Source organism: Durio zibethinus, chromosome 20, assembly GCF_047325235.1.
Source record: "Durio zibethinus cultivar Kanyao isolate XHJ-2024 chromosome 20, ASM4732523v1, whole genome shotgun sequence".
NCBI classification, from domain to species: Eukaryota; Viridiplantae; Streptophyta; class Magnoliopsida; order Malvales; family Malvaceae; genus Durio; species Durio zibethinus.
In genome coordinates this window covers 1,565,316-1,590,296 of record NC_143181.1, presented here as the reverse complement: position 1 = coordinate 1,590,296, position 24,981 = coordinate 1,565,316, and the positions used below count along the sequence as shown (strand labels likewise).

General features: G+C 34.4%; 2 protein-coding genes and 1 pseudogene across 7 annotated transcripts; all 3 read right to left on the bottom strand.

The window, feature by feature from the left end:
• Positions 1-5,550: 5,550 nt before the first annotated feature.
• On the bottom strand, positions 5,551-7,754 carry LOC111315336 (dihydroflavonol 4-reductase-like). Its single transcript, XM_022916979.2, has 6 exons — positions 7,442-7,754; positions 7,168-7,337; positions 6,606-6,800; positions 6,351-6,510; positions 6,078-6,270; positions 5,551-5,968 (listed from the first exon to the last, which is right to left on the bottom strand). Exons 1-6 carry the CDS (start codon positions 7,557-7,559, stop codon positions 5,755-5,757), a joined length of 1,050 nt encoding a protein of 349 aa, XP_022772714.2. The 5' UTR covers positions 7,560-7,754; the 3' UTR covers positions 5,551-5,754.
• Positions 7,755-8,152: 398 nt separating this feature from the next.
• LOC111315074 (dihydroflavonol 4-reductase-like) lies at positions 8,153-11,293 on the bottom strand (annotated as a pseudogene).
• Positions 11,294-12,443: 1,150 nt separating this feature from the next.
• Positions 12,444-18,325, bottom strand: LOC111314803 (glucose-1-phosphate adenylyltransferase large subunit, chloroplastic/amyloplastic-like). 6 transcript variants are annotated; one of them, XM_022916417.2, is made up of 15 exons: positions 18,173-18,325; positions 17,194-17,426; positions 16,897-17,019; positions 16,528-16,701; positions 16,247-16,339; positions 16,080-16,163; positions 15,901-15,956; positions 14,957-15,050; positions 14,605-14,790; positions 14,381-14,461; positions 13,945-14,031; positions 13,769-13,873; positions 13,112-13,218; positions 12,944-13,004; positions 12,444-12,819 (listed from the first exon to the last, which is right to left on the bottom strand). In XM_022916417.2, exons 2-15 carry the CDS (start codon positions 17,422-17,424, stop codon positions 12,718-12,720), a joined length of 1,584 nt encoding a protein of 527 aa, XP_022772152.2. In that variant the 5' UTR covers positions 17,425-17,426; positions 18,173-18,325; the 3' UTR covers positions 12,444-12,717. The 6 variants fall into 6 exon arrangements, with proteins under 6 accessions (XP_022772152.2, XP_089605225.1, XP_022772150.2 ...); XM_089749099.1 differs by lacking the exon at positions 18,173-18,325 and adding an exon at positions 17,567-18,002 and having other exon boundaries at positions 17,194-17,477; XM_022916415.2 differs by lacking the exon at positions 18,173-18,325 and adding an exon at positions 17,567-18,002.
• Between the last annotated feature and the right edge of the window lie 6,656 nt (positions 18,326-24,981).

Genomic DNA, 24,981 nt, shown 5'->3' with positions numbered 1-24,981 from the left:
TAATAATATGATATCATGCAATTAATATAAATTATCATGTAATTAAGATAAAATATCATACAAATTTATTAAATAATAATGCAAAAATGAATCATACAAACAAAATTATGCAAACAAATATATTAATAATCATGTAATTAAATAAAATATATAATCATATTAGGCAAAATATATCATGCAAAAATTAAATACGAAAAATAAGAGAATAAAAATAAAATAAGAAATAAAGAAACAAAAAATCAAATAAAAAAAAAAAAAGCCTGTGATCGAGTAGGGCTTAAAGAATGGATCTTCACGTGGATCACCAAGTTCATGAAAAAACTTCAAACTTCAATCGAAAAGTTCATCCTAAATCCAAAAAATCCAAAAAAAATTTTCAGATTCTTCAAAACCCAACAGAAATCCTAGAATAAAAAATCAATAGAAAACCCCAGCAAAAATCCTAGAAACTCAATAGAACATGAAATCAAACTCAAATATTAAAACCCAAATTCAGGAAATCCAAAGGTAAATCAAATCAAACTTAGAACAAAATAAAATCACCGAACTAAAAAAAAATCCCAAAATTTACTTGAATGATTCCTCTCTAGAGTTAAAAATCTGGAAAACTAAGATCACTAAAAGTTTATTTTTCTTCCCCCTTTTGTGTGTGGTTTCTATTTATTTATAGGGGTTGAATCCCTTTAATTTTGAAAAATAAATCAAATCGATTATGATTTTATTGTGATTTTGTAATCTGTGATTTGATTTTGAGTTTTTCTTTTTACAAGATTTAAATGAATCAAGCCAAAATCTTATGTTTTCTGATTTTTCTTTTTTTTTAAATATTTTTTTTACTTTGGACCTTTTTTTGGGAAAACAAGTAAAATAAAAATAAATAAATAAATCAAATTAAATCAAATCAAATTAAATTTAAAATTTAAATTTTAAAATTTTCCTTTTGGGCTTGAAGCTTTTCAATTGGGCCTAATTTTATGGTCAAAACCTATTTTCGATCGTTAAAAATTTTAGACAAAATGGGGTTTCTACAGTCTCAAGATGAACAGGCAAGTGTGAATAGTGGGCAGACACTTTGGAGCGATTCAGATGCTCATGGTTAAAGTCATGTAATGGTATGATTGAGTGAGTTGGTAGAGCAATGAGCAAAATCTTAGAATCATTGGGGCCAAGAAGTAAGTAACTTGGCTCTGAGTTGGCTGAAAAGGGCCCTGAGTGGTTAGGAAGAAAAATGTCCCTATTTTAAACATTCTTATGGTTCTTGATAGCATAGCTGTAAAATTTCCTACACTATTTATAGGGGATGTCTGGTGTTAGCTCTCCATCACCCCTCGGTTAGCTTGATAGATGAAGGCCTAGCTAGTTTGAAATGAGCTACTCGTAGGCACATGTGGTGTCTAAGTGGGTAGGTTTCATTAGGTCACGAGTGTAGTACGATGTTTTCTTGAGTCATAGTAAACTCAAGGACAATTAGAGTTGGTGGGTCCCGTATCATGCTTTTGTGTTAAACCATGAGATTAGATGTTAGTATTCACTATGTCTTTCGATTTCCCCTCATTAAGTCGGATCGATAAGTAACCAAGGATTATGAGATGGTGGTTGTATAGGAGGGGCACCATCGAGCCTAAAGGATTAGTAGACTAGCAGGGAGGCATGTTGTTAGACTCTTATGACCATTCAGTAGAGGCATGTTATGGCTGAGGTAGCACACCTGAGTTCTTTGAAATGGGATGGGCATGAAGTCAAGTGTCCATCATGTGTGCAAGTAGTCTAAAGTGAGGCTAAGGTCGATGCCCTAAGATAGATGTTTTATAAAAACAAGTTGAGCTTAAAATGGCTCCGAGCTGGCTACTGACCAATAATCATGTTGTGTCTTAGGGTTTTAGGACGAAAGCTTGCAAAAAGTTTGACCAAGTATGGTGTTGGGTTCTCACCATACAAATTTGAGATACTAATAACAAAATCGAGATTATGCTCCCTTATGAACCTTAATGGGTTGATGTTTGAGACCTTGATCCTTGCGAGTATGGATGAGCGCTCAAGGCTACCCTAAAAACTTGTAGGTTGATAATTCGGTGGGAGTTGGATTCTTGCCTCAACAAATTTAAGAATATTACGAGAAATCCTACATGGTCCAAGCCAATAACGACTCATGTGAATGCAACTTAAAAGATTGATAGCAAGTTATCCATAAAAAAATAGACTTAAGAATCGATTATGAATAGATTTGATATCGCCTAGTAACGTGATTTAAAGAACGCACACCAACGAGTGGTTTGTTCAATTAGTTAAGGTCATCCTCATCGATGAAAAAGTCTTGGGTTTGAGTCTTGTCGGTGATCACTTGTTGAAATCATCTCGAATGTACGACTTACAATCACCTATCTTAAACTATCAAGTATGATACATTTTATCTTGATCTTGAAAATTGAATAACCTGTATACCTCAAATTTTTTTATTATACAAAAACAAAAAGAACGCACGGTCCATGACACATTACCTGTCACGCATACGATATACCTTTTTGTTTCCCTTTCTTTTGTCTTTCTATTCGATTTTCGATCAAAATGAAAGACAAAACAAAGTACTTAATAATTTAATTCTACAATATTCTGCTTTGTACTGTCACTTTCAGTAAGGTTTGGCCTATGATTTTAATAAACGACGCTGTAGTTTTTTTCTATCTAACACATGGATCTCGTCACGCGGTTGGTTGTCGGTTTTGCACGTAAGGAGTTGGTTCAACCATTACCTACTCCTCTCCAATTCCACTAAACTTCTGTGTCAACTTTTTAGTGTAAAACGTGCAAGTGTCACGGACCTAATGAAGAGTCATGAATCCTACATCGAACATAATAGGAAGGTCACTGGAGTATATGAGGGTTCACACCACCTCCGCCTTGTGAGGCGCCTTTTGTAAGACAAAATCGTAAGGCCAGGGGGGTCAGAACGGACAATACCTCACAAAGGTGTGAACCATGACAAGAAGGCTGATTTGGGACGTCGGAAGGGTGAATGCCCGGATCCCGAAGCCGCGCAGGTTCGGAGCTTAAGTCTCAACCCGTGACAAGTGGTATTAGAGCCAGCCCTAAACCGTTTGATCTACGTCAAGCCCCTCGAGGGAGGTAGACAGAGTGGCCAGCCTCCGTGATAAGGACATCACGAGATTGGGTGCGAGAGAATGTCACGAACCTAAGGAAGAGTCCTGAATCTCACATCGAACATAATAGGAGGGTCACTGGGATATATAAGGGTTCATAACACCTCTGCTTTACGAGACGTCTTTTGTAAGACAAAATCGTGAGGTCAGAAGGGCCAGAACGGATAATAACTCACAAGGGTATGAACTATGACAATAAAATTGATCAGAGTACCGAAAGGGTGAATATTCAAATCTCAAAATCACGTGAATTCGAAGCTTAAATCTCAATATGTGATATAAAAACTAAAAACAAAAATGTTCTTCTCAAAATGATAGCGCGGTTCTTCTTCGACATCGATTTCAATCCAATATGGGGCAGGCTGTGTGCGTTGTTTCTTTAGAATTTGATCTGAGCCTTGTGGATGTGGGATTAGCCCATAGCAAGGCTACCAGTCTACTATCAATCAAAATGGATTTGATGGTTACCAACTAAGAGTAGTATTATTGTTTAATCCTATTCTACTTTCTCCAATTTTTAGCTGTGTCAGAAGTAATCATTTAGTAGTGTGGGTCCTCATAAAATTCAAGTATTTTGGCCGGATACCAATTCTGTAAAGTTGTCAATCAAAACAGAACTGTAAGCAGATCATTGGTCCAATAAGAATCTCCAAAGTACACAGAAAAGGAAACGTTTTTCAAGCCTGCTTCTGTAGCTCATTAATCCCCTTGAATGACCATGCAGAGTATTGAGTCAGAAATATAAAAATAATCATCATCTCTATATAAACTGGCCCTTCTGATTTATTCTAGGTTAGGGGGGCAGCTGCAGCTATCGGTGGATTGTTCTGGCGACTGTTCGCTGACGGAATGGACTCTTTCCGAGCAGGGTACGAGGTAATCATGAGCCAAGGCACCTCAACTAGCAACATCATTCAAGAGTCTCAGAAACTTAATGGGATTAGAAAGATGTAAGGTAGAAGAACATCATCGAGAAACGGAAGAAGCAAGGGATATTTGAAGGGCACAATGGTGGGCCGGGAATGATGCCAGTAGCACCGGAGGAAATTGAGAAAGAAAATTTGTTTAAACCCTAAATCCTAAATTATTAATTAAAAAAATACAAGTCTTTAACTATAAATATACATATAAACCTGCTTTATTCGAAAAGAAAAAAACAAAAATTTATCTGTCTAATGAACATTGCTATTATCAGGCAATAATTAAAGCAAGATGCAAACCCTAATTCCAAGCGCAATCACCAAATTAACTTCACAATCGAATCGTGAGAAACTGCACATCCAATATCGTAACAAATATAAATTATCCAAAAGACTGAAAGAGAAAGCAAAGAATGAACATGTCCCATTGACGGAGAAAGAACGTAGTGACGTGGCGGAGGAGGCCTGGCAAGAGATATGGTTTCGGCGGCCCGACGGAGGAGAAGCGAAGGAAATGCGGGAAGATCGGAGAACTCCACCAGAGAAGGAGGAGGAGCAGGAGGCGGTGGAAGAGAGAGGGAATTTGTGCGATCGGAATGTGGGGTGGCCAGGTATCGCCGCCATTGTTTTGGGTGGGAAAGAGAAACCGCTGAAACGTTAAAACCAGTTGTATGGGCTTAAGAAGGGGATGGCGCAAAGTTCAAAGGGCCGTTCAAACAGCCCATAAAAAAAAACTGGGGATGGATAATGGGCTGGGCCTTAAAGGGCTTAGACTGGGCCAGTCCTGGCTCCCCTATGTGTATAAATAAATATTATTTATTTATTTATTATTAAACTAATCAAAAATATTTTTTAATTAAATAAAAAAAATACTATTATCTAAAAAATGAAAATATGGTATTCTTCTAATTAAAAAATTACTCTCATTGGAATGAATTAAAATTTAAAAATCTTAACTTCAGGCCTAATATTTAAGACGAAAACACATCACCTTCAGGCCTTAATATAGATATACCGACAATGAGCCCAAACTTTTCATGAACAAATACATTTTCGAAAATCATCATAATCCCATCATTTAAAAAAAAAAAAATTCCCAACTACCAAACATATGTTCAAAGTTTGGTATTTTCTGGAATAACTTTTTTTTCTTATCAAGAAAAGATTAGGAGTAGGAGAAGTCATTTTATCTCATCTCTAAAACTAAGAAAAACGTTAACTTACAAAGAAGTTTATGTAATTTTTTTTGGTTTGAAGACTTTTTGAATTTAAAAATTACCTATCAATAGGAGATTGTAAAAGTTCGAATCTGAGTGCTTTGCATTCAAATCTTCAACCTTGATTACTTGTACCAGCGCCAAGGATAACTTCTACTGTATTGGTGATATCAAAGGGTATTGGTTTTTCATTATTTACCATTCATTTTTGAATATTTCCTCTTAGGTTAGGGGTACCTCTAATCTGATCTAATATTCTTGAAACAAATTATGATAACCATTTCGTGATAAACTAGATTTTACATCAGTTGGTTCCCTCCCCTATTCAATATATCAGCAAGAACAAACTCCTCAGAGAAAATCTTTGTTTTCATTCAACCAAAACCAAAGCCGCCATGAGCATTACATCCGTGGTAGATATTAATTGTTCTTCTTCTAACTTGTACCATTGACTATCGTCTAAATAGAAGCAGGGGTGGTACCATTGACAGCCCTCTCAACAGAAACAGGAGTTGTGCTCTTAATAGGAGCAGGAATTAACCCCTTTTCTCGGCATGTGTCCACAGCTCCTGTAAACATGTCCTCCAAACTATAGTTAAACTGGAAACCCAAGTCCAGCAACTTCTTGGAACTGAAGACTACGTTTTTCAAGTTTTCATCGGCATCTTTGAACCTGAGCACCAATATTTACATGATCAGCTAACTAACCAAATATTGTAACCTATCCAAGGAAGTAAAGAGAATTTTCATGCCGAGTTTTTATACTGTTAGAAGTGGCATACTTCGTAGGAACATTGTACTCCGGGTACTTTTCTCTGAGTAATTTGGCAAGTTCAACAATGGTAGCAGCATGGGAGGAACAAATGTATCGGCCCTCTGCTTTAGGATTTTCGAACAAGAATATATGAGCCATGCACAGATCATCCAAGTGAACAAATTGGCCTTGCCTAATGATCGAGTAATGAGCTTCATTCCCTGCATTTATTTCTCAGAAATAATTACAGAAGAATTAATGTATTATAACCTTGAAGAAGAAAAGGCAAAATCAAAAGTACCGGTGATCGGTGAAAGGCCAGTAATCAGGCTGGGAGGCATTGATGGCATAAGGAATGGACCAATAACAAGAGTAGGAATTATAGTGATGAAATCCATGTTATTCTCCTTAGCAAACTTCCAGGCAGCTTGCTCTGCCAAAGTCTTGGAGACAAAATACATCTAGAAACCACAAAGAAAGGGTCTAAAGTTTTTTTCTTCTTTGAACGATTAAAGAAATAAAAAATGAAAAATGAGCAATTAGGCTTCTTACTAACCCATCCAGTCATTTTCTTGGCGTAGACAAATTCCAAATCACTCCAGTTACTTTCATCGTAAACGGGCCTCTTTTGTTCTTCAACATTGACAGTTCCAGCGGATGATGTGAACACCAACCTCCGAACTGTCTTCGCTTTGAGGCATGCTTTCATGATGTCCAATACTCCATTTATTGTTGGCTTTATCAATTCATTCTGCAAAGCACAGAAGTCATTAATCTGATTAAGTTATCTAGAAATTTGGAAAACATAGTTGCTATATAAACCATAACTTCTTGCAGTGATGATCATTGATTAGCAAGGGAAAAAATATTAATCATTTATCTGACAAAGAAAATCCTGATAGTGAAATGATTTAAGTGTAAAATATTTCCTATATTTAGCAACCAATTATTGGTTTTTCCTTATGATTACTAAAACAAGTAAGAGATTCAACTTGGAAATATTGCAGTGAAATGATTAGGAAAACAAGTTTTGTCGGTCAACACTTATGTAAAGGAAGGATATCTAGATTTAATTAGTAACATATTTTTGACTAATTGCAACTGATAAAAGACCAAACCTCAGGGTCCTTGGACTCAAAATCCATTGGAGTGGCAACATGGAACACTCCGGAGCAGCCTTCAATTGCTGCATTAAAGCTTCCTTCTTCAGATAAATCAGCCTTCCACAAAGTCAAGCGGGAATCGGCTTTAGGCAGCTCAAGCAAGTGCTTCACCTTCTTTACATTATCTGTTTAAAATAATAAGAAAAATACTTCAGTCATTAGACCAAAGATACAAATAAAAGTCAACAAGGATTATTTGGTAAACATCATGGTGAGAAGGGAAACGAACCAGGGTCACGGACGGTGGCTCTAACCGTATAACCATTCTCCAGGAGCCTCATGACGAGCCATGATCCAATAAACCCAGACGCCCCCGTGACACAAACCGCTTGAGATCCTGATCCCATGGCTTTCTTAAGATTGATAGATTTGACAAACTTAAATTTGTTTTTGGCTTAGTTATTCACCACTAACAGAAAGATAATAATTGGTAAAGTTTGGCATTGGTAGCTTTTATAAGATTTGATATGCCTCAGTAAAACTGACAAAGATGGAAACAGAAAAAAGGCTTCATTGATTAGATTTCGAGCCGTTGATGTTTAGGTCCATCTACCAATGCACGAACAGTGTATGTAAACTCACGTGTCAACTGACCAAGTCGCATGTGCTTGATTGGTTGGTAGCAGCCTAACTCGTAGCCATTATCACATAATTAATCTTTTTTTTTTTTCAATCAAATTATATCTATCTGATTTTGTTTCAAATTATACATGGGTTACTTCAGTTGGTAAGAAAATGAGTTTATTTTTTATAAAACTTGTACAAAAGTTACCAAGTTGGTCTCAACAATAGTTTTCAACGAACTTAAATGGGCATTTTAAATCATGTTGAGTAAATGATTTCAACAGTAAGAAGCTTTAATTACATAGGCGATACTCGTCCAAAACATCCATTTTCTTCTTAAAAATTCCAATTCAAAACTGTATTAGTAGAGTGGCAGCTACCAATAATTAGGTCCCGGACTTTCTGATGCAATGTTAGGGCCTTTCTCCTTTCTCATTTTTGCTTTCAGCAGCACCTTTGACTGTTTGGTAAGTGTAGTCACTCGTCTCAGAACCACAATATTTGGTGGAATATGAACATGAGTAGGTTATAATTAGAAGGGTGGAAACCCTTTCTCATAACATTTAATTTGATTAATGTTTTTCAACAAATGAAACCCATTAAATTTGATAGTTCAGAACGTGGGTCTTCGATTTCTAAGAAGTCTGCATACATAAGACAAATCACAAAGTCGCCCAAACTTATTTATATGGTCAACCCGAAATTATTATACCAGGAAAGCTAATGCCTCACCTAAATCTTTATTTTTCACAACTCGAAATGGAAGACATGGCACCCACTGTTGATAGTTTTTCTTTTAGTTCATGTCTATCTTCTTCTCATTAGAAAGAGGAAGCAGTCCCTTTTCTCGGCATGTTTCGACAGCTCCTGTAAACATGTCTGCCAAGCTGGATTTAAACTCAAATCCCGAGTCCATGAGCTTTTTTGAAGAGAATTCCACACTCTTCAAGTTCTCATCCACGTCTTTGAACCTGACCACAATTGTCTCATCAGGTCATGAATCAAAATTCTGGTAATTCTTTTAGAAACTTAAAATCATGGCCAATGAAATAATCCCAATCTTTAGAAATTATGTTTACCAGGTCTTTGCTGAGTAAGAACTTACTTGGTAGGAACATTATATTCAGGGTACTTTTCTCTGAGCATTTTTGCAATATCAAGAATGGTCGCATGGTGAGAGGCACAAATGTAGCGACCTTCTGCTTTCGGATTCTCGAACAGAAAGGTATGAGCTCTGCACAAGTCGTCCGAATGAGCAAATTGGCCTTGTTTTATGATCGAGTAATGAGCTTCATTCCCTGCATTAAGACAACTCCATCAGAAAATTATGGTAAAAATTTATGTGTATAATTAATTCAAGCAATGACCAACGTGTTACAGAAGCTTGTACCAGTGATTGGAGATAGTGCAGTTATGAGGCTTGGCGGCATCGATTGCATAATAAATGGACCAACCACTAAAAGTGGAATTATGCTGACAAAATCGATGTTGTTTTCTTTGCAAACTTCCAGGCAGCTTGCTCTGCCGTAGTCTTGGACACAAAACACATCTATACAACCAGGAAAAAAGATTAGAATTAGTGATTTATTTTTCTTTTTTTTTTTTTTTGCCTTGATTGTGTCTTCGATCGTTATGGTTTGGAAAGTTAGAAGCATCTATACTAACCCAACCAGTCATTTTTTTGGCCCGGATAAATTCAAGATCGCTCCAACAGCTTTCATCGTACAAGGGCTTTTGGTGTTCTGCAACATCAATAGTTCCTGCAGATGATGTGAACACCAACCTTCTAACAGTTTTGGCTTTGGCACATGCTTTCATGATGCTTAACACTCCATTGATTGTTGGTTTTACGACTTCATTCTACAAAGCATGAAACAATTTATTCTATGTCTTATCGTCATGTAAAATATAGAATGATGAGAAAGAAGAACTTGATGTTGATTTTCTATCATCATGTATTAGGTTAGGTTGGACATTGGGGTATATTCTTACTTTTTTAGACAAAAAATAGAATATAATGACGCATCAGCATTTTTTTTTTTCATTTGTTAACATGAATTTTGCCATTATACTTTTATTCTCGGACGAAAGTTAATGAAAGAATAATATATCATAAACTAATATTTCATAAACTATTCTCTTAATATATTTAAAATAATTAATTTTGAATAAAACATAAAATATGAGCAGGATATTTCGCATGTAATATAAATATACATATGACGTACCATATTAGAAGTTATTATATATTTTTTATAAAATCTCATATTGAAATAAATATTGTTCAAATTTATCCTCTATCCCTAGAAGAACGGACCCTCTCTTCGTTTAAACTTATTCATATGTGACCAAAAAGCAAAAATCAAAATTAAAATCGACGTTAGTCCGCTTTCATTCTTGACTTTAAGCCACAATTTTATGTTCTTATTCCGGTCATTTCTGCTTAGTGCTTACCATAAATGGAAAATATTTAGCTTTTCATCTTTGGTTAGAACTTAAAATCTTAAAACTAAGAGTGTAATCGATCGAATTTAAATCGATATAATATTAAATTTGAATTCGAGTTCAATTCTAAATTTGAGATTCAAAATTTGATTCAAATTTAATAAAATTTTATTTTTTTAACTCGAACTTGATTCAATATAAAAATTAAATTACTTAAATTCGTTCGATTTAAACTCTATTAAAATATAAAAATAAATTCGATTATTATATTCGATAAAATTCGATTAATTATGCTCAAATTTAAATTTAAATTTGATATATTTTTATCAACTAAAATATATTAAAATATAAAAATTAGATTAAACTCGTGAGCTACTCGAATCGAATATAAAAATATTTTAATTCTGCTCAATCGATAAGTTGAATTATTTAAACTCAACTTCAATTTGATAATAATCAAATCAAATTCAAATTTTATTCAAATTCAACTCAAATAATTTACAAGTATTAATATATTATTTATACTCTTATCTAAAATCCATATTTTAAAAAATGTTCATCTAAACCAAACTAGTAAATGTTAAAGATTTTTTTTTTAATATTAATACCTCAAGATCTTGGATTCAAAATCCATTGGTGTGGCGACGTAAAAAAAAACACACCCTTCCAGCCTTCAATTGCATTATCAAAGCTTCCCTCTCCACTTAAATTTGTCTCCCATAGAGTCAGCTGTGTCTTAACTTTTGGCAGCTCCAATAAATGCTTTACCTTGTCAAAGTTGTCTGTTTCGTTAATAAACAAAAATATATATCAATTAAAATACTGCTAAATTATATTATTACAGGATTTTGTTTTTTCATTTTTTATTTAAAAAAAAAAAAGGCTTAAATCATGAGTCAATGATCATAGATGATGATACAAGAAAGTGACAAAAAAAAAGAAAAAAGAAACGAACCAGGGTCGCGCAGAGTGGCGCGTACAACATAACCACGTTCTAAAAGCAGCATGATAAGCCATGATCCGATGACCCCGACGCGCCTGTCACGCATACGATCTCGCCTTCTGATCCCATTTCTTTTGTCTTTCTATTCGGTTTCAGTCAAAGAGAAGGACAAAACAAAGTACTTAATAATTTAATACTACAATATTCCTCTCTGAACTTCAGGTTTTGGCCCATGATTTTAATATACGACGCTGTAGTTTCTTTCTATCTAACACATGGATCTCCTGACGTGGTAGGCTGTCAGTTTTGCATGTTAGTAGTAGTTGGTTCAACCATTCCTACTCCTATCCAATTTCACTAGACTTCAGTGTGGACTTTTTAGTGTAAAAACGTACAAGAACTGGGAACAAAAACGTTCTTCCCAAAATGTTAATGCGGTACTTCTTGGACGTCGGTTTCAATCCAACACGGGGTAGGTTGTGCACATTCTTTCTTTGGAATTTGATACGTGCCTCGTGGAATTGGGATAAGAATGTTAATAGATAAGATACGAGGAGAGTAAAATATTTTTTATCTTCATTTTTTAACTTTTATATTATATTTATTTTTATTTTTAATATTTAAAGGATATGAATAATCCTCATATCAATATTTAAAAAAAATTACAATTTATTTTTTAATTTTTTTAATTTTATTTTGTATATTTAACTAATTTTTTTTTATAAATATATATATTAATATATATTTTCAATAAAAATATATTAATTTTAATTAATTTAAAATAATAATTTATATTTTTAATAAAAATATATTTATTAAATATATATAAATATATATGTAATGTATGATACAAGAAGGATGTTATACTATTTGTCTTCATTTTTATACTCAATAAAATTTTAAAATTATATTTATTCATATTTTCATACCTATAATATAATTTTTATTTTTATTTTTATTAGGATAAAAAATCAAATTTCTTAATAAATATGAATAAAATTGACATAGTAAAGTGGGATTAGCCATGGCACAGCTTCCAGTCTACCATCACTCAAAATGACTTCATGGTTACCAATTAGGAGTTGTGTCAAAAGTAATTATTCAGTTATATGGGTATCATCAAGATCAAGTATTTAGGTCTCATCAAGGCACCTCAACTGTCGACATCATTACTCAAGAGTCTCAGAGCAAGGGATATCAGAAAGGTACAATGGTGGGCTGGGAATGGTGTCAGTAAGACAGCAGGAAATTCGGAAAGAAAATTTGTCATGGTGTTAGAATAGTGAAGTTTAAGTACTAATTTGATGAACCAACTTTTTTTGTTCTGTAAGCTACATTCTTTTGCACTACTAAATGAATTCAAGAAGACATAAATAAAGCCAATGGCATTTGAGTTGATTTGAAAATTGCGTAGCAACTTTCCTATATTTTACATATACAAAGCATTACTCCTATATTTTTAATGCAAAACAGCAGAAGGCAGCAGACTAGGGCTCTCAGCTTTCCTTCACCGGCTGAATCGAACAGAGCAACCTATGGAAGAAATCAAAATTTTATATAACGGTTCCATCTTTGATTGTTGCATTCTTCATTATGACTGTGATCCCAGACCTAATGTAAAAGCCATCTTCTGGTCTCTCAGCTTCTTGAACAGCCTGAGCAGTTAAAGCAGATTAAAATTATCAAGTGAAAAACCATTCTACATTTCTCTAAGTAAATTATAATGAAATAAAAATTCTAGATACACTAGACATCCATAGCAAGGAAAGCAATACTTACATCACTATTTGATATAATTACATCTTTTCCTATCTTGGCATTCTTGTCAATTATGCAATTCCTTCCAAAACACAAGAGCAAGATGGAGATGATCGATTAGAACATTTTAGAGAGAAAAAAAATAGATGCTGTTGGGTGACACAGGCGGTTTTTCAATCTAAATCTTACTTGATCTTTGTATTTTGTCCAACACCAATAGGAACCTTTCCTTCTGCTAGCAGAGATGCTATTTCCGACTCAGTTTGGTAGTAGTCTGCCCCCATCATCATGGTATCCTGCAAAGGAACCATAACGAAGATGAATTGTAAAGCTTTTAGATAAAATTAAAAGTAAACAGCTTTGAAAGAACTTTGTTATAAAATAAAGACCAACAATGGCACTTGTATTTTTTATTTAGAGCCAGTAATTATTGTCGTCTTATTGCTTCTGCCCGCTGCTTGACTGGTTAATCATGTGATTTGCTCGGATATGTTCACCACTTCTTATGCATCTTGGTTCTTTTGAGATGCATAAGAGGTTGCACCAGAAAAATCTTAAATTAAATGCTACAACCATTCAGAACTGTTGAGGCAACAGGAATATCTCCATATTTAATCTCCATAATCTGCCTCTTGTGGTGCCAAGTAAATTGTCTAGGATCTTCTCAAGTGTAGTCAATGGCATTGCTAACTCTAAATTGTTCAATTAGTGATGGGCCGGAGTGACTTAAAAAAGTATAGGACCAGAAAGAGAGTCCTGCTTCTAAAATGCAGTTTATCATCAAAAAGAGGTACTCTAAGCCCTTGTTAGATACTTTTCTATGGGAAGTAGAAGATGTTGAATCACCTTAAACTCAACGCCAGACTCCAAACGTGAACGCACACCAACTATAGAGTGTTGTATACTACATTCTCGCAAGAAACAACCATGTGAAATTATGGCATCAACAATCTGCAACAACCAACATGAAATAAGATAAGCAAATTTTTAATCACAACATAAACTAAAGCTTAAAGTCAAACCTTGCATTTATCAACTTTGGTAGGAGGCAAGAATCTTGGAGATGTATAGAAAGGTGTCTTTGGATCATAAAATTCAAACTTTAGTGGCTGCATGGAAAACACAAAACGTTCAGTTTTCAGGAAATGCATACCAAATGCCATGTTTAGGCTTGTGAGTGGTACATGGGTGGGATGCGTGAGGTGTCCCATCGTGCAAGATACCCAATGAAGTATTTGATATGTATATGCAAAAATAACAAGGCAGCATCTTATCAAAGGATCTTTATTTATTTAGAAGAACTATTACAAAAAATATGCAAACTTTTGTTGCTGCAGCCAGCTAATTTAAGATCTTATATTTGTTGGGTTGTTGCAAGCGGATAAATGGGGATTTAGTATCTGCATTGATCAATAAATCACATAAAAGGTTAAACTTTTACACCAAAGTGAGAGCAACCTGTTCTGTGAGGGCTAAATTGGCATCGAAAAAGGACTTTATTGTCCCAATGTCTTCCCAATAGTCATTGAACAAATATGCCTGCAAATATTCAAACTGTAAGAAACTCAGCAATTTGGTCACCAGATTACAAGTCCTCATTATTGCATATAATAACATCTGATTAGTACGGAAAAATCCGCAGAGAAAACTAAGGGTAAAAATTCTTGAAAAAGTCATCTTGCCTGTACATTGTGTTCCTTTACAGCTGACGGTATAATCTCAGAGCCAAAGTCATTGCATGATGGATAGCTCCGTGTCAGAAGCTTTAACAAGACATCAGTTTTAAACACATATACACCCATTGATGCAATGTATGGATATCTTGAAGCATCCTGTGCTGATAGCCCTAATATGGAGGTATCAACTTGCTGTAATACAAATGTGAAACAAGCAAGATCACTGATATGGAAAAAATTACTGATGCCAGCAACTGCATATATACAGCTTTGATTATCAGGAAAATAATAATGTTTGAAAACAACAAAAAATTATGGAAATGTGGGTGAAGAAGTGATAAGTAGTAAAAGCATGTACCATAGCTTTAAGGTTGGGGGCCTTCGGTTTCTCAGCAAACTGGATGATCCGTCCTGTTCCATCTATCTTCATCAATCCATAATCTGATGCACGGCTGCAAAAAAAATGTAGTTAATCCCCAAATTCTGAAGGAAAGCAACTATTTGTATTTATTGTTAGTAGTTTAAAATGTCATATATCTCACATTCATTTATATGTAGTTTAAAAGAGATTATTTATGTTACTTAAGATTAATCTAAGTATTAGAGTTGATCAAATTATTTGAGCTGGCTAAAAATTTTCCTTGTAGGTTAAATAATTTTAAATATAAAAGATAAGCACTTAGGCTTGCATAATAAATAAATTTAATTCTTAAATTTTTTATTTTTTATTTCGAAATATTATTAAAATTTATTTTTATTCTGAATAAATATGTTTGAACAAAGAAAAACATGATGATATGAATAAACATATTTGAACAGAAAAACATGACTGTTTAAATAAAATTTATTTAAATATAAAAATATGACTATATAAAATATCATGACTTTTTGAATTTGTTTAATTGATAATTGTTTATTTATTATAAATAAATCTTTTTGCCTAATCAATTTTAATAGTTTTAATTTGAAAAGTTTTTTAATGTTTTGTTATATCTTATAGACATAATTACCTTTAAAATAATGTTCTTCACTCCTCGTAACCATATTTCTTCTTTCTTATTAGTTCTGTTTTCTTAAATTTTCTAACAAATACTTCATGTCCTGAGCAATAGAAACATATAGGCAATATTAAAAGAATCTTAAAGCCCAGACAGAGGATCAATATTGAAATATTGAAAAACCTGACAGTAAATTTCAGTTCCCTGTGACTCATGTCATGCAAAGAGAATCATTTATAACGATTATAGCCATTATACTCTGTATAGGAATGTTCAACATGACATAAAATAACATGATAAATACCTGTCATCCATCGGCAAACATGAGACTGTGATATCAGCATTTGAATCAATATGCTTCTGCGAGAACAATAGCTGTGGATTAGCCAGAATGATTTTTCAACGTATAATCTTTATGCATGAAAAGAGAAAATAAGATGCTTTGAATGCTATATTGCAGCTCCTAGCAATTGAACTAAGTACCTGCACAAAATCCATATAGTCTGCCCGGTAAAGATGGTCACCGGACAAAATCAGCACATGCTCCACATCCTTGGCTTTGGAATCCTGGTAGTACCGTAAATCATATTTGGTGAACTTCAGGGATTAGACCGATGATTTCAGCTCAAACACAAATCCTAATAACTAACCTCGAAGACCCACACAAATTGCCTCACAGCATCAGCTGTTCCTTGGAACCATTTCTTCCCTGCTTCTCCTGGTGTTTGAGTGGCCGCCAGCACCTGTTACAGGCAACATAGCTTCATCAAAACATTCACAAAACAATTAGATTTCATGTGCATGGAACTTGTAAAAAGTCGTGATCCTCGCAGAAACATGCATTTCTAAATAAGATGCCAAACCTCAACTAGTAATATGCATAATTTCGAATATCTTTCCAAGTATTATTGCTAAATCAACATGGGCTTACTTCCACAAAACCATCTCCAAAATTTACACCGTTCCCAAAGTTGTATGTCCGAGCTAAGTGCCGGTTGAGGGAAAAGGAGTTAAACTGAGTTAAGATAAATATCTTTTTTATCCCACTGTTGATACAGTTGCTCATTGGAATATCAATCAGCCTGTAGCAACCTGCAATTGGAACCTGCAAACCAAACAAAATCATAGCAAACTCAAATAAAAAAAGTTTTAGGAGATTATTTTTTTAAAACCTACCAATCATGAGTTTAATTTTCAGAACTTGGTAGTTGATTCAATTCGGTTTAATTATCATGAAGAAAATTTATTTACTTTCAAAAAGTATAAAGTTTCACACTTTCTCTGGGCAATGGTTTCTTACTGCTGGTTTGGCTCTTTTGCTAGTGAGAGGAAACAGGCGTGTCCCAGCACCGCCACCCAATATGATGGAAGCCACATTTTTCGGGTCTGCTTGTGGAGTGTCAAACATTGGTGCCTGAAACTTCTGATAATCAAAATATTAAATGCTTAGTAATGATCAGTGCCCACATTGAACAAAAAAAAAAGAAAAGGATATCAGATAATAAGAAAAATTAGAAACTCTCACTATAAGAAATCCAATGCTAATTGTTTAATCCTTGGAACAAACATAAGATTAAAAATGCTTTCTTGTAATTACCAGAGTCTCCTTGTCAATATCTGGGGTGAGAACAGAGTAAGCAACTCCAGGCTTAGCTTTTTTGACACCATTTTCAGCTCTCAAACTCTTCCATAATTGTGTTCCAAAATCCCTGCTTTTAAGACCTCCCCTGATACTCTCACCCCAGAAAACATTGCCTCCATTACTACGACCTTTGCTAACATTAATCAGATTGGCATTACCCTTGAGTGCCATGCAGCAAGATTCCATTGCTGAATTAATTTATCAATAAAAGAAAACAACCAGTCGATTCTCAGAAGATTCTAACAGGAAAAAAAAAAAAACAAATTTTTAAAAAATCAAAACTCCGCAAAAATGGAATCTTTAATAGAGAAAGAAAAGGCAAAACTACTTTGTTAATGGTCCCAAAATTTCATGGCCACAAAATGTAACAAATAAGAACTCTGATCAAAGCGAGATTAAAAAGCTCAGACGACTTTAGACCATGTCTTAAGTCAAAAAAGATCCATAATTGGAAACACCCAGATCCGAGAATAACTCCAAACCGGAAAACCCGTATGCAAAATAAATCCCGTTCTTTCAGTGCTTAAAGCACTCCCTGAACCTACTTGATCACAAAACTTGTGGTGAGAAGAGAAATGGGTAATCAAAAAATGTGATCAAAGATCTAAAAGAAAGCTCTTCTGGTCAAATTGAAAGCGGAAATAAGAAAGTGGGAAGAGACTAAAGTGAACAATGAGCGATGATATTTATAATGTGATGATATTGGCTTGCGAGCCGTCACGAGAATAATCGAAATTGTAATTAAGTTTACAATGGCACTTGGCAGAAACTGAAAATTCCATTTATAAGTCATTAGATGTTTTCGTTTCCTAACAAATTACAGTATTAAGTATATTTGGAGCATTAATTAAAAGGAATATTTAGTTTTAAAACCTCTATGTTTTCTTTTCCTACTCATCAATTAGAAATACAATTAGGGTAATTGATTAACAACCTTCTCAATTGACATGATTCTCTTTCAAAAGATCTATCTGTAATTAAGACTCCAAAATTTCAATCCTCCTTTCCAATAAGAATTTTTCTAAATCTGCAGGAAGCAATGGGCATTTTCTTAAATTGAACCGACTCGTTGCACTTCTTATGTCTAGAAAATAACCGAGACGGTCCATTGAACCTACGGTTCAGATGAATTATAGCATGGACTATATTCCAAACTTGAGATTCTTTTCGCATAAGTAGGAGCAGCCACGCTGCGGTGGCAAACGCAACCACGTCAATAGCCGTCGTCACATTGAGAGCGACGTGTGTGATGGGTTGGTGATGATGAGCCACGGGGACAGACGCGACTGGCTGATATTTGCCATGTGGCTGTCACCTTCACAGTATCATTGTCTCTGTTATTTGAGAAAGATTTTTCAATTGGAACGATATGATCTGACAAATGCTAGGTAACAAAGTGGGACAAGAAAAACAAATGTTAGACATGAACCCTCGAAGACCAGAGTTTGAAGTGATCGGAAAGCCATGATTTGTAAAACTTGATTAAGACCTGATGACCAATGAAAATTATTATCAAACTTTAACTCGATTTAACTACAATTATACCCAAAACTTGACTATCATGCAAGGCTTTAGAATGGGCCGTCATGTGGTTGTCCTGTCTTCATATTGAGTTTGACTCAAGCTCTAGAGAGAGCATGTTTGCCACGGCAATGGGAAACGATAAGAGCATCAAACACTTTGCCCCCACTCTGTCATAACAAATAGAGACCGATGGTATTTGGCTCCATTGCACTCCATGTGTAATGGTAATCGATCATTGGTAGATATAAATTGGTAACCACAGAATTGTATTATTGCAGAGGCCTGGTGGACCAACCAAATTGATGTTGTTTACTTGTTTTCGAATTGTCAGCTTAGAAATTTTCTTTTTCTTTTGATAATTTCGGAGGTGGAAGTTTGGTTCACAAACTTGTGGACTAGAATGCTGAGAAGAAGGGGTTGGCACTTGAAATTCAGTGCCATGAACCATCATTGCCGCCCAGAAAGGATACACCAAAACAAACAAACAAAACTCAATTTGCCAAAAATGTGAAAAAATCCAACACCCCCAAATCGAACTCCTACTATAATTTAATTTGAAAAAGAAAGAAAGAATAAAATATCAACAGCTCTAGTACAAACCCAATACTTTCCACCAAATTCTGGCCCAAACCCATTTGTACCACTGACCTATCTTTTGAAACTCATTTCAAGCACACCAAAGAAAAAGAGCCCAAAAAGCCAATCTCGAAATCTCCATCTTCCTCTTTCTGTTCCTTCGCAAAGCAGAGAATAAATGATGCTAATTCGTATTTTCAAGCCAAACCTTTCTGTCTTCATATAAGAAAAAAATTTCTTGTTTTTTAATCATATATAATAAAAAATTATTACTTTTTGACTGGTCAGTGGACTTAGTTTCAGATCTAATTAAACTTACCATTGTACGCTAGATACGCATTTTTCTCTAATTGGAAATATAAAATGTTATCTCTTTTGCAGGTCGGTGTGAATTTGGCACATTAGAAAATATTAGTATTACAAAAGTTGAAGAAGCAGGGTTCTTTCTTACATCTCTGACCATACATAATTCTTCATTTTTTTATGCCCAATCATCTTTTAACCCTTCCCTCAATCTTTTTCTTTTTAAAATTATAGTTTACATCCTTAATCACGGGCAATCAAATTCATATCCAATAGAAAATATATCCTTCCTACATGAATGTCTAAATCTAATCTGCCAAATTTTTTCCAAAAGCTATATGTGGGTATCGATGAAAAAGTTGTTGGAACTTCGGTCGCAAAAGTTTTACCAAAATTCCAAATATATATATATATATATATATATATATGATTTGATGAAGATTATCATCAAATCAACCAACCCCATCTGATCAATTCAGACGGTTTCCAGCAAGAAAGTTCTATTGCGTAGTCGCCATGTTTGGTTTATTTCCATCTTATAGCTTTGAAAGCTATGATAAAATTGACTTTTTACCATAGTCATGAATAATTAATGCCTCATTTTCTAAATCAGTATTTCCACCACAAAAGCGTCCTTGTTCTTGTTTCTTTTGGCTTTCCAGTACTCTTTGCTTTAGGGATTATCTGATATATTTAAAGCGTATATGTGGTAGATTTGATATTCTACATCATAATAGCCGAAAGAAGATGGCATAAATTATAGAGGAATTAGATTAAGAGGATCCCTTATATATATCCACCTCTCCAAGCAAAAGCAAAATCCCAACGCCGAATCTTGACTCAGATTGTCTCCCTAGTGGATACATTACAGTGACCCTTTGGAATTAAATTTTTATCCCAATTCTCAATCCAACACCATACTTTTCTTTGCATTTTGGCTGAAATTTCGGATATTAAAAACTAATGTATTTTGATTTTTTGAAAGAATTAGTGTCAAATTTCTAGAGTTTGACAAGATTTTGAAACCACTGATTCTTCAAGATTCGAGAGTTTGATTTGTTAGAGCATAATAGAGGGGTTGGATATGTAAAGTAATGATGATTCCTTTCTTTGTTTTTCCCTTAAAAAATAAGTGTATTTGTTTTTAATTGTTCCATTTTCTAAACTTACAAAAACTTCGACAATGGCCGATTGACAATTGACACCCTAACTATCAGCCATATAGGCAAAAACATAAAATGAAGACTGAAGAGATTCGGAGCGACAGTATCACTTGAATTCTGACTCTTTTTCTTTAAATAAATATCTCTGACATCAAATCGTGTAGTCTAAAGTAAAGAGGCCGTGGCAACTGGGGTGAAAAAGCTATGGAGCTGCTGCTTTGATTGGTGGGTCGTTTTACAATTTGGCTTCAACAATTCGTGACTGTATTCAAGCCTGCTTTGAACAGGTACGTAGAATTTTTGGGATGGAATCTTACAGCTATTATTGCATCATTTGAAAGGAAAAAGACAAACAAAATAGAGCTATCAAGAAAGCAACAGTTTCCAGCTAAGTTTCTTTAATACATTGTCAAAGTAATTGGTCCTGATTCTATCTTAACAAGTTTCATCGTTTCTCTTCTTCAGTCTAGTGAAGCAATCTAAAAGTAGGAGAACCAGAAATGTACTCTGAGTATTTTGTCCAAAAGATCATCAAAGTGTTTGTGGCAGAGTCAGCATTTGTCAGAATAAATGTATGACAATATGGGGCAAAAGTAGATGAATCGCTCTCTCCTTATCCAATCCTCTACTCTTCAATTCACAAAAGTCCTGGCATTCTAAAATATCTTCCCTTTTTCTTGTCAAGGGGTGGAAGCATTGAATTTGACTCAAAGTCCTAATATATATGTGGATGTACTGATGGCATGATATTGCTTTAAACACAGATATGAATCTAACATTTATAGTTAAAAGCCTCCACTAGCCAGCTTGATTGTGAACATAAATAGAATCTATCACTTCAAAAATATCTGATGAAATCATCCAGGAAAGTGCAGTGACTCAAATCAGAAATATGGATGAGCAAAGAACTGATCTTATAATTATGGAGTGATTTGAATCCCATTTTTAGGGCAAACTAAGTTTGTTTTATTCATTTTCAAGCTGGTGTGCCTTAAAAGGGGGCAGGAGGGGGGGGCCTGGTAAATAACTTTTCTTGAAACTTGGTAAACTGAAAACTCATTCTCTGATCAATTCATAAACGTGAACGCACTGCTTGATCTGGTGCGTGGGCTTCATGGTTTCTACATTTTAATGTCTTGACTCTGGCGTCAAAGCATTAAGTTCCATACAGTTAGCTTTTAGATAGGTCTTGGGTTTTATAGCCATGAAAATGGCAAAACTCAATAGGGAGTTCAGGATTTTATGGACAGGAGAGCTTTGTTGTTTCTTGACGGAAGGGAAACGAATATCGATTCGATCAAATTCTATAATTAAACGAACATCGATTGCATTTTATAATTAAACTTTTAACCTTTCAATCAAATTCTCAAATGAACCGTTAATAAGTTGTAAACATGTCAAGTTTAGTTAATTTCTACTTCCTGTTAAGCAGGGCCTGATCATTGTTTTGTTAAGAATAATTAATGACAATACTAGTGCAATGGGGGAGTGGCAGGCACCATGATTTCGAAGACATGATTAAGACAAAAGCCTCTAGAAATGTTGGAGAGTTGTGGGATGAAAAGGTTCATCATGTGATAGGTTGAGTCGGCAAAATGGAAATAAACACTAGAGAGGTATAATTACCTATTGATTTCTGGGACCCATCAGGATGTTACCCTTTCTAAGCAAACTGCAAAATTTTAACAATCAAACATCCACTTTACCTAATCTTAATCACTCCATTAATCATGCAACCCAAAAGGTGTAGCGAATTAATGCTGGTTTATTATTTCTCATCCTTTTTGCTTTCTGAAATAACTAATTGACTGCTCCCTTCCCTAATGCCCTACCTATGGCCTATGCTGAAAAGCATTTAAGATCCCAAGCTGATAACTAATTTCTAGCTTCAAGCTATTCGTTTCACAAGCTGATGCTAAATTTAATTAGCAGTAATCTCGAATCAGAATTCAACGATTATAGCGCAAGAAGCTTTAATAAAGAACTTGGATTTCTCTATCCTCTTCCCTGATTTGGATTTGGAATACTAACATGAGCAAACAAAATTTTCTTTAGAGCTCATTGATTTGTTCGTTAAAACAAAGACTAAGGTAAAGACTATTGCAGTTTGAGATTGATGTTAGGATTATCCAATGAGTTAAGTGCAAATTCATCAAACAGAATCGTAAGTAAAGAAAAAAATACACATTATTGCTTTTTTTATAGTTGTTGAGTGCCATAGTCATCAAATAGCAAACTTAATTGGTTTAGATCACTTGTAAAAACAGAATCAACATCAGCTGGTCAATGAAAGAATTAACAAATTAAAACAAAAAGTTAAAGTTGATTAAGAAAAGAGTTTAAAGTCTCAAAGAGAGAGAGAGGAAAGTTCCAGTGATGACATGGACTTGTATTAAGTATTCACTTTGTTCTTATCCTCAACCAAAGATCTTGACCAGCATTTAGTAGTCTCCCTCTCTGGCATTTACTTCTTCGTCCTTGCTTGATTACTCAACATCATGTTAAGTAGTTACTTAATTGCTCATTTGTTGAAACTACCAACGAAAAATAATCTGAATCATTCTGATTTAATTAGGCTAAAGAAAAATATATGAACAGACATGAGTAACAACACGATTTGACTATCTGAAATTCTTCTACAAAAATTAAAAATTGGAATGTGGGAGAGATTGAATGGTGCATCTGACGGGGCTGCCCCGTAACTCACGGTTGGTAGGGTCTGCAATGAACAGAGCTGAAGAAGTTGACGCTAATGCGATCAGTTCCTACAGGGAAAAACTGCAGTTGTTTTTTATCTTAGCCTTTGTCAGGCTACTTTCGTACAGTTAGTTCAGGCCTCACGTGGTCATGATTGCCTTCTTTTTGTTGGAGAAAACCGCGAGTGATTTTCAAACCAAACTTTTTAGCTGTGCTACTACAGTACTATACTACTTTTTCAACTCTTTTCCCGTGAGACTAAGACCTTGAACCAATCACTATTTTATGGATTTCATCACCTTCCCACGACCAAAACCACGAGTCCAGATTGTCCTTGTTTTAAGTCTCCCATTTCAGAACTCCATGATTTTCCCATGCAAATTAAAGCGCAATGGATCGAAATTTCATGCTTACATTGGAACTTATTTTCTTTTCATTTTCCTTTTGGAATGTGATAACCAAACTTACACAGAACAGTTGAGTTTAGAAGTACTCTTCCATGGCCAAATCAGTTTTTGTGGCCAATGCAAGGCCAAAGGGTGTTATTTTTTCAGCTTTTCTAATGCACCTATAGAGAATTGAAATGAGAATAAGACTGAGACACATTGCCAAATCTGAAAAGGAAAGTAGCCCATGTGATGGATTAACACGTTCACCAAAAAAGGTGAATTATTCTTTGGTGCATTAGTCCATTAGTGATTATATCAATTAATGAATTGCCTAATTGTCATGATTAGGACTTATGAGTTTGGGAACAAATCTCTTCAGTTTCCAAATCCGATAATCCGGATTAATCGTGAGATCAAGGTGTAGGATTAACGCATTTCCCAAACAAGTAAGAATTGTATGATCGCCACAGGTATTATTAAACTTAAGCTTAAGATTCATCTCCAGGTCATTATCAATCAATTCTAGGATGTCTATAATCAATTAGACATGCACTCTCCAATATTTTTCCATACTGCTTTCACCAAAATTATGTCTTGTTGGAATGTCATGCAGGAAATTTTGACTTTTTATGGGTTCCTCCAAACTAGGTTTCTGAAGTTGAAATATAAGAGAGGATTCACTTAGTTCAATGCTTGGCATATAAGTACAACAGCCCATTGGCAATGACTCAAGCTCAATGGTTGCTTTCGATAACTACGTTAGGAAATGATTTTGAAATTGAAACTAAAATTGAATGTAAATTAAGACTGGTTATTATTATATTGGTCACAAATTCAAAGACTAAAAGCAATCAAAAAGTTTTTTTTTTCTCAACAAACAAAATAGATTATACAAAATAACATAGTTTTATATTTTGTATTTTGAAAACCCCTTGAATTCAATACAAAGGTGTGACCATCAAACAAGTTGCAGATGAAACCCATTATTTCTCATCCCAAAAGTACTAGTGATAGTAAAATTCTTCTCACTTTCCCTAAAGTAGAATGCTAATTAAACTTGTAGTATTAAATTTTAGAAATATGATCTCATG